Source organism: Hirundo rustica, chromosome 2 (genome assembly GCF_015227805.2).
Source record: "Hirundo rustica isolate bHirRus1 chromosome 2, bHirRus1.pri.v3, whole genome shotgun sequence".
In the NCBI taxonomy this organism is placed as follows: domain Eukaryota; kingdom Metazoa; phylum Chordata; class Aves; order Passeriformes; family Hirundinidae; genus Hirundo; species Hirundo rustica.
This window is the reverse complement of record NC_053451.1, coordinates 21,061,194-21,071,288: the sequence shown is the minus strand read 5'-3', so window position 1 is coordinate 21,071,288 and position 10,095 is coordinate 21,061,194. Positions and strand designations below refer to the sequence as shown.

Sequence of the window (10,095 nt, the reverse complement as noted above, 5' to 3'; positions counted from 1 at the left end):
GAAGTCGGGAGAGAGAGAGCAATAGGGGAAGAGTGGGCCCTTTGTGCTCCCTCCCGCAGAGCTAGCTAGGTCTCTGCAAACAGCTGTGCCAGCTTCTGACCAACATCGATATGTCAATTCCGCTTCTCAAAAATCACAAGCCTGCTTTGGGTCTGCCCCCCGCAGGCATGTAACTGTGGGCAATCCTGCATTGGTATTGACAGCTGGGGCACTCAGCAGCAACACGGGGAGCAGCCACAGCCCTGCCACCCACCCCCTGTGGCAGTGTCATATTGGACATCACTGCAATGGAAAGGTTACAGGAAACCTTGTTGAAAAGAGATGAGAAAGGGCTGACTTTATGTTTAGACAGCGCCCGGGGCTGCAGTGGGACAGGTTTTGGGAAGGACTGCAGAAAGAGTGGTTGAAACTGTGTCTCTGCTTCCTCTTGTTGGCAGAACAGTGTGAAGCTACTGGCTTGGTGGTGGAATTTGACCTTGTTTGGTTGGGAGACTCCCGCCTCCCCTGCCAGGTCTGGAGCATCTTTACATGGAATATGATGAGGATGATGATATTTTCTTTGCAAAATGGATGAGCAGCTTCTGGGGCCACAACTTGATCGATGAGGAGAAAGAAGGCAGAGGCCACAAGAAGCGCCAGCCACGACTCTGTAGCGAAAGGAGAGCATCCCTACCGGTAAGAGCCGTGTGCAGCTTTCTCTGTGTGTGCACGTGGTGTATGTATAAATATAACTTCCATCCCCAGAGGCATGGCCCCAGGGATGTATGAGGAGTATGGGACACCTTGTCAAGTAAGTTCAGTTCCTGCTGGAAGCTCCTAGTTGCCTTTTGAACAGAGCTGTCTGACAGGGTCGAGCCTCTGGGGTCTTGGAGTACAGAAAACTGGCAAACTCCAAGATAAGTGATGATAGGACCAGAAATGTAAGGAGAAGTGTGTAATAGCCACTTAACTATGTACTACAGTGTTGTTCTGGCTGCTCTGCAGAGATCAAAACATTTTGCACCTGCATACATAAAGACTGGCTGTAACGAGTCTGTTCTCATGTGAAAAAACGGTATAACTCCATATATATTTAAAGGATTTAGACTTAATTATGCAACTATATTGTCTCCAGGAAGTTTTGCCCTTTACCCCTTGTGACTTACCTGTATTCAGGTAAGTTTAACTTCTATTTTAAACTAGAGGATGCAGTTCCTCCTGTTTTAGAATATCTGACTCTGAAAACAATGATACAACACATAACGAAGCTTACTAAACTGGGAAGTAAGATTTTAAGGTAGAATTACCTTTTTATTCTTAAAACAAAAGAAGTGGGAAAGGGGCAGGTTCATGTACAGAAGGCAGCTCACAACTGTCTAAGTGATTATCAAAATTAGGTTAACCTGAAAACAGCTGTTTACAGACTTTTCTTTATTCAAAGATTGTTACTTTCATTTCAGCTTTTAAAAGAATATTTACGTGGTCCAAACCTGTCTCCTTTTTTCCCCAAATACATCAGTTTTCTTAACAAAGATGTTATGTTTCCTTACAAATAATCTTTTACTTATATCCTTAGATCATTATGGCTGCAATGAAGCAAATGCTAATATATTGGGGAGGAACAGCTAATCTTTTCCATGCCATTCTATGTTCCCACCATGCAAGTTCTTCTCCTCTACAGCTGTCAGGTTCTAAACTGTGGGATTTTTTATTTAAAAAAAAAAAAAAAAAAAAAAAAAAAAAAAAAGGGGGCTAAGAAAAACAAACAAGTCCAAAAACACTTTCTTCCTGTTTGAATTCATGGACAGGCTGGAGAGGTAACCTCCATTCATAACTTCTGGTGTGATCAGCCACATTTGTTATTTACTCTTATATTTCATCTCAGCCACAGATTGTAAGACAGACTCTGAGCTAGAGCTTTGCTGCTGTATTCCATCAGAATGCTGAATCCATAACATTTATTAATGGGAGGGGAAGAAGGTTAATTTATTTTATTGTATTTTACTTTTCTTTTACTCAGAGACCGATACATATGTGATTTCTTTAGACCTCAAGAGAAATTGGACTGTAAGAATGTACTTTAAATCTCTTTCCATTCGGCAAGGTGCTAAACACATCTTTTACGTTTGTGTCTGCATTTGTGTGTGCACAGACATTTCATTTGAAGCATGTCCTTATCTTCAGTTTGTTCAGAAGCTATTTAAATATTTAGCTAATAGCTATTCAAATACTTTGCTATACTTGCATTCTTGAATCCATACCTAGAATCTAAATTAATTTAGCTGACAGAAAGACTATGATTTTTTGATGTTACTGTTTAACAAGCTAAAGATATTGTGTACTCTTATTTATATCTTGCCTTTACATTAACTCTTCACACAAATTTGTCTTGCTCCACTAGTTTCATATAGAGGATGTAAATTTTAACTGCTTTATTTCTCAGTGCCAGATGTTGACTGGAGGAATGAGATGGGAAGATTTGTCTAGGGATTTTATGATTTAGGGATACATTTTGAAACGAACTCTTGATTTGCAAGCTGAATAGTTGGTAGTAAAGAGCACTAGTATGTGTTCTCTAACCAAAGCCAGAATGGGCACTACTGATGCCTTGGAAATACCTCCAGAAAAAGCATCTCCTCATTGAGAGCAGTAACTTGAGAGCTATTGCACCTGGATGTGTGTGGTTTTTTGCACAGTTACTCCAAAATATAACTACTGTAACATTCTTTATTGCAAATTATAACTGTTGTAAGATTCAAAACACTGGTACTGTTATTTAAATGTTGTTTTCATTTTATCAGAACAGTGCTAATTATCAGGAGGAATAATAACTGAGATTAGCGTGCATCTCTTCTGAAAGCTAATACCTCCACAGCAGGTGACAGTGTACCCTTTCTTCTGTCTCAGCGTTGAAAATTGAGATAACTCCTCTGTCTAGATGAAAATCAAGTCAGCGAGTTCTGACACAGCTGCTGGGAAAAGTTCCTTGCTCAGGTACAGTGGTACTGCCAAAAGAGCACTGCCAGCTCACCTGCTCTCCTATCCAAGGCTGGCATTCAGGGCACCGGCAGCGGAGCAGTCCTGCCCCTGTGAACTGCTCCTGCACCACGAGCCTTTTGTGCTGCATAGCAAAGTGCTCTCAGGGTAGCACAAAAGGCGGTTCTGCTGGAAAATCACTTTCAGCTCCAAACGGGGGTCTTGGTCTTTATAGTTTTTCCTGTGCTGTAGTGAGACATTCAAGCCACTGCTCCCACCTCAAAGACAAAAATAAACTCCTGTGGTATCCTATCGTCCCCACCCTAAATATGAATAAAGCTTTGAAGATTAACTCCCAAACTAACAACAGTTTTCATTTTTTTCCCCGATATCTTGGTATACCTCACAAACACTACTGAGATGAGCTTTGCAAATTGCCTTTGCTCTTGTCATTCACACTTTGCAGAGGGGAACACAAAATTGTGTTCATCCTTCACTGGGTCACTTGCAAGTCAGGCTAAAACATATAACTCCAATCTGTCAGGCTAAAACAACATGTAACTCCACTCTCCTGGAATGCTCAGAGCTGTGTATGTTGCTGTGGGCCAACACTGAATGTAAAAACTGCTTGGGGATAATTAAGTCAGCTGTTTCCATCTCCCTTATTTAACTTGTTCCCCTGGCAAACTTCAGACAAATTAACTGTGATACCCTTTTTGAAGCCTCCAGCTATGACTTTCCGTGACACATTGTAGTTACCCTACATAATTTTGGTTCAGAGCACATCTTACTTCCCAGACATTTTTGTGGTAAGGAAAAAGGTTGGAGGCGAAGGAGAACTGGTAAGTTTACAACGCTACACATGTGTCTGCCTTAAATAAACATTGTTGCTCACAGGAGGGAATTGCTAAGAGCAGCTGAGAGTGGGAGCAGAACAAATGACTGCTGTTGACGTTACTGACGTTTAATTTAAACTAAACTTAGACCTAACATCTCCCACAATATTGTTACTATAGACCAGTTGAAGACCAGACAAAAACATTTTAAAGAAATATATGCTTTTCTGTAACCTTCTTGGAAGGAAATGAAGCCATATGAAAGCATCTGAATGTCAGATGTTCCAAGATATCCCTAAAGTACTCGGGTCATTGTGTAAACTCCAGCAAACAATGAACACTTGTGCTGACACACTGAAAATTAATGTTCTTACTGACAGCAGTGCAAGCTCTCTGATCAAGCCCAAAAGATGTAAACAATTAACTTGTCTACAACAGAAACTGAGAAGGAGATAAGGGAAATTATACTGACAACAATTTTTGTTGTGTGAAATATTTTTGTTCCTGTACTTTTTGTGTGTTTGAGATGGGCAATTAGCAAGAAGATTAGCTGTTTTGTAAATAGACACATTGAACATGAGTGGCCTTTACCCAACACAGAAAAAAGGAGTACAAATTGGAATCAGAAACAATGCCTGAGATCCCTTGGTGCTTCTGGCTTTCCCAGCACTGGCAAATAATCCCCATTTTGATAGTGGAGAATTTAATGTATCATGCAAAAGCCCTGTGAAAGAAAGCACGGTCACAGTAATATGATTGTATGGACCTGTCTCTGTAGCTTTACCCTTAGCCCACTGAGGCAGTTGGGCATTTCAGAGGAAAGCTTGTCCCTTTTCTGGATCATTGCTGCCATATCAGTAGATGAACTGCAGTCCTTTTGTTAAGGGCTTAACTGTAATTCTAGCTGTGAAGGGAAATTAAAAAACAATGTCTTAATAAAAGAAAACATTTACGGACTTTGCAAAACAAGGCTGATAGAATGCAATCCCCCATTTGAGCTATCCTCCTGTGTCTGCTTTAGTTTTTTTCCCAAACCCTCTAGGAACAGATACCAGTGCTTTTTACCATGAGACAATTTTTATTTCCAGGAAAGAATATATGTTGATGCCATTAAAATGTCAGAGAAGATGTTTAGCTTGTTGAGCCTGGCATGGCATGTGTGCTCCTGTCCCTCAAGCACAATGCAATTGCTTTGATACTTTCTAAAGTAACAAATGTGACCTTACAGAACCTGCATCTGTGTTGACTGGTTTGAAACCAAAGCAAAAATAATATGGGAGCAATCATTAACACTACTCTCAGAGGCAGTACATATTAATGGACATAGTAAACTTATACCTGGAAAAGAAATGGAACCAGTACCAGGTATTTTGTAAACACTCTTCAATATTCTTTCTGTCAGGTGTGAGATTTATTATTTTTAGCATCCCTCATCAAGCCTGTCTAATGTGATGAAGCTACAGCCATATGAATGCACGGCCTCTCTATTCATAGAAAGGCTGCATAGGTCACTGTTATGCCAATACAATTATTGCATCTGGGCCAGAGTGAATGAAATTGTGTGCAGGATATGTTGCATGTCCCTTGCAGTCCAAAGTTTGTAGATTCATGTGAACACTATACCAAGCCAGTTTAGTTTCCCCCCCTCTTTGCTAGAATAACAAAACAAACAAACAAACAAACAAAAAATTTATATATATATATATACACACCACAAACCCTGTGCTGAGTGCAGGGTTTTCTACTGGATTGTCATAGAAAGCATTGCAGAACTGGTGGGATAAAGCTTTCTTGGTTATAGACAATCACAGCTCCCGTAAAGCACAACTTCTCAGGGTTACTTAGTAGCTGAAGGCTTAGCAACAGGCTTATGCAAAACAGAGAATCACAGGATCAGTTAGGTTGGAAAAGACCCCTGAGATCATCGAGTCTGACCTTTGACCAGTCCACCACCATGTCAACTAGACCATGGCACTGAGTGCCATGTCCTGTCTTCCCTTACGCACCTCCAGGGTCAGTGACTCCACCATGTTCCTGGGCAGTCCAATTGCTATGTCTAATCATCCTTTCTGTGAAGAAATTCCTCATAATGTCTAAAACAGATATGCATTCAAAAACGTATGCAGCAGCTGGGTGCCTGGAGTGCTTTAAAAGCTGACACCTGCAGGGATGTATTTTTCAGTACCTCCTATCTCACAGCTTTGACAATCTGCATCTTACCAGTGGGCAGCTATTCATCCTGAAAATCATCATCAGCTGGCAGTGTTTGGGGTATCCCTGGCTCTGTGTGATGTCCTTTTCACGCCTCTCTTCTACACATCTGTTCCTTTCTAAAACCACCAATACATGACTCCACAGGACACAGCAGTTCTGAATCAGTTTAATCTCCTTTCCAGACATTCAATTAAACACAGCTGATGCAGATCAATAGCTTTTATCTGCATGCCAGGCCTCAGAAAATTGAATCACACAGAAACTAAACAACTATCTACTCGCTCCCCACTTCGGTCCTGCAAATATAATTGTACAAATCTGTTTCCTACCACTTCTTTGGTAAGGATGTGTTCTTCAGTACCCTGAAAGTGCTCCTTCATTAGTTCAAGACAAATGTTCCCAATAAACCAGCAGAAAATTCAAATATGGGCAATAAAGCATCTTGTCTGCATGTAGGCTGTGCTGAAAACTTGACAGAGTTGGGTGAGAAATGGTTGCTGTCAGACTCTAAACTCAAACAGCTGATAAGACCTAGAGCACTGCTGGGTCAAACCTCTTATCTGACTCATCTGGCCACAAAAGGCTGGGTAATGCTTTTTGAGAGTCCTGCCTAGAGACTGCAGCTAGGTGCAAGCCCTGAGTTTTTGACATTATGAAGAGTCCCAGTTCCTTTTAGTGTCTGAACACTAAGAGGACCCAGCACATTTTACACTTGAAATGTTCATTGTGTGCCAAAACTTATATCCTCAAATAATAGGAAATTCTGCTGCTGCTGCCTCCAGGAAGCAAGCTCTTGGCAGTGTGATTCTCCTACGCTCAAAAAGAAAGACACAGAATTCTGGGGAAGGTCCTTCACATTCCACCACTGTTTGGGAGAGTGACCATGGCAGAAAAAAAATCTGCCTAGTGTGTTCTACTTTACTATTTGATAGTCAACAAAGATATTTTGTTTTTCAGGCCAAGCTTTCCTCCCTCCATACAACACGACTTCATGCTTCTGCCAAAGGCTCATCTTCAGGCCACCTCAGGGGCTCCAAGGAATTTCAAGAAGACCAAGATGTCAAATGCCACTGCCACAAGAAGGCAAGCAGAACACCCTCAGCAGACAGCTCATATCCAGAGACAAGATCAAACTCCATTCAGAAATTTGCAGAGTCCTTTGGAAAACAGTTACATCTCAAAAGCAAACGCTCAGTTTCTTTGGTAGGTAACAACCAACTTAAGATCACTACAGAAGAAAAAATCTCAACCAACCAAGTCAGCTTCATTCTTTGTGTAATTGCTGTGACTTTGCTGGGGGAAGTGCAGAAATAAACTCCAACTGGAATTTCTCATATTATGTGGTCTCAAATTACTACAAGTAGCACAAACCAGGTTGAAGTTGTGTGATTAGTATGAGGACTCTTGATGCGGTGTTACTGTCTAGGCTTATTTGGGAATGTTTATCCTCAAAATGAGGCACCGCACTGGCTCAAGTGGCGATGTTTTCAGAGGTTTCTATGGCTGTGGCCACAAAACATGACAATACAAACCCAGGTGTGCTTCACTTCTGCTGCAAGACCCAGCTCACTTTTTCACCGCTGCTGACCTGACTTAACCTGTGTGGAATTATCTGTAATAGTGCCAGATGCTGCAGGTTTTGAGAGGCTTCTCATTTACCCCTCCGGACTGAATCCATCTGCTTTCTGTGGTGTCACCACGCAGCTGCAGCAGCAGCAGCTATTGCTATAAGTAGCAGAACATATTTTCACTGGAAGGGCATGCAGGCAGCAGGGGATTCTCCCCCCATTTCATCCTTCTCCCCATCATTCTGTCCAGAGCCATGAGCATTTTGTCTGGTGTGTGTTGATGAAGTAGCCAATAACAACTTTTTGTTTATGACACTTTAATATACTTTTATTATTATGATACATAGTATCTGCTGTATCATGCAATGGAAGAAAGGGTAATAAATCTTGACTCATTTTAAGTATCAGTAAAACACTATCAACTGTCACTCCATTCAAAAAACTGTGCTTGAATAATATCTGACATCATCAAATAACCACAGAAGGAAGTATTCTTTTTTTTCCCAGTTTCTTGATACTGACAATTCGTATGGAAAAGTAAATTTCAACTCTCTTTGCACAGCAAAAGAGGGGGAAAAAAAATCTCTTTTTCAATTTGCAGCATAATTACATGATCAGTCCAATAATTATAGTGCTTGCATGGCCAGTCTTCTAAGAATATGCAGAATTATGATGATGACAGTACTGTTATACCATAGTCAAAATTTCAAGTGCTTTCCCTAATCTTCTTTTTCCTCTTCAGGAGCTATTCAATTGATTTCATTTGGAAATTTACACTGCCTCATGTACCAACCAGTGGTTGTCTGGTTTATCATTTATAATTTCTCAAAAATACCTGTGGCTAGAAAGTCTGTGAGTGTGCAGTTGATGTATGATTAGGTTTAGAGAGCATAATGTATTAAATATGGCTTTGGTTCCAGTTAAATCATGGATTCCAGTATACCCTTCTATAATCAGCAGTGAGGTGTGCTGACCTGTATTTCAATCTGTTTTTCAAGCAGACCAAGGTGTTGTCATTCCCTCAGTCACAATTGTATTTTGGGAGATGTGAAGGACCTGTGAATCTCAAAGAACTGAGCAATAGGTCAGAGATATGAGAGGAAGTTTGGAAAATTTTTTCACATTCAGAGCTCTGTGGGTGCAATTCAAACCACCATGATCAGCTGGGTGAAGAGTGTGGGAATTCATCTCTTTTCCTGCCTATTGCTTTTCTCATATAAATGTGTCTTTGAGAAACCTTCAGACCTTGGTTTCAGTGAGGTCTTTGCAGCTAGCACTGAGCAGCCTTCAGGGACATAAAGATGGATCACATGAAAGCATATTAACATGGAGTCTGGGCTGAAATCTCAGAGCCCTTCCCTTTCTCCCTCCTGTCTGCTCTCCTCTTCAAGTCCACTGAGCTTGTGACCTTCCTATCATATACAGAGTAAAATCAAAGTGTGTGTGTTGCTTGCTGACCTTTAGGGTGACTGGCTTGGGCCTCGAATTTGAGCCCATGATGGTAAAGCTGATCTTGGTGATGCAGGTTACTGGAATATTTTGTTACATAGTGAAATAAAATAATGAGGTGATTTGTTTTTTTTGTTGTTGTTGTTGTTCTTGTAGGAGTCTCTTTTAATTCCCTGCTATTTTTTCCTGCCTTTTAGCAACCTGAAGGTGCAAAAGAAAGACGAGAAAGAGAAAAATTGCATTTGAGAAAAAGCAAGTCTCATAAGAAAATGGGAGAGAAATCAGAGGCAAGGAGAGAGCGGGAAGAAGCTGAAAGTTCAGAAGTACCTGAAAAACACAGCGAACAGTTTCCATCACAAGCAAGCATTCAGAAAGGTCATGTATGCACAGGCAGCTAGAATGCATTGAGATAACCAATCTTAACATTCCCCCTGAAGAGCAGAGCATTCTTGTTCTGTTTTGACTAGAAGAGGCCTATTAGCTACAATAACCCCTCAGTTGGAAAATAAAGGTAAAATTCAACTGTATCACTGGCACCATGTAACTACCTTCCTTTCTTTACTTTTGTCATTAGAAATGTGACCTTTGTCATGGGAGTGTATCAGTAGCAAGATCCAAGTTAGAGATTAACCATCATAAGAGGATTTCAGGCATATTTAGCATTGCAGCAGGACAGTGGTGGACGTGCTTCTTTAAGAGGAGACCACCATCTATGTATTACAGAGTCATGCAAAGCCTTATGTTTCTTTTTTAATTGAAAACAGTTTTTTTGGTGGGTTTGGGAAGAAAAAGTACACATAAACAGCCAACTGCTTCCTGGCCCTGACATTCACTTGGATTTGTCTTGAAAACAAGTATCATTTTTCTCTGACAATATTTCAGCTCCAAGTTTGTATAAGTAAGAGGAGAGAAGCCCATGTTCTTTTCTACACCTCCCTGATGTCTCACTTCTCTCTGCTTTTCCTATCATTGTGCATTGTGACTCATTTCACTGGCATCTCCCAGCCCTCCCCCGTGTCCTCAATCCCATTTCCCCACTCACACAAATAATTATTTCTCTCAGCTTCACTCTC

At 40.8% G+C, this 10,095-nt stretch overlaps 1 protein-coding gene across 3 annotated transcripts; it reads left to right on the top strand.

The window, feature by feature from the left end:
* The first annotated feature begins 519 nt into the window (after window positions 1-519).
* Window positions 520-9,684, top strand: LNP1 (leukemia NUP98 fusion partner 1). 3 transcript variants are annotated; one of them, XM_040056203.2, is made up of 3 exons: window positions 520-675; window positions 6,963-7,208; window positions 9,220-9,684. In XM_040056203.2, exons 1-3 carry the CDS (start codon window positions 529-531, stop codon window positions 9,418-9,420), a joined length of 594 nt encoding a protein of 197 aa, XP_039912137.1. In that variant the 5' UTR covers window positions 520-528; the 3' UTR covers window positions 9,421-9,684. The 3 variants fall into 3 exon arrangements, 1 of the variants encoding a protein (XP_039912137.1); XR_005699522.2 differs by lacking the exons at window positions 520-675; window positions 9,220-9,684 and adding exons at window positions 6,566-6,632; window positions 6,763-6,852 and having other exon boundaries at window positions 6,963-7,101; XR_009207573.1 differs by lacking the exons at window positions 520-675; window positions 9,220-9,684 and adding an exon at window positions 6,639-6,852 and having other exon boundaries at window positions 6,963-7,101.
* The last annotated feature ends 411 nt before the right edge of the window (window positions 9,685-10,095 follow it).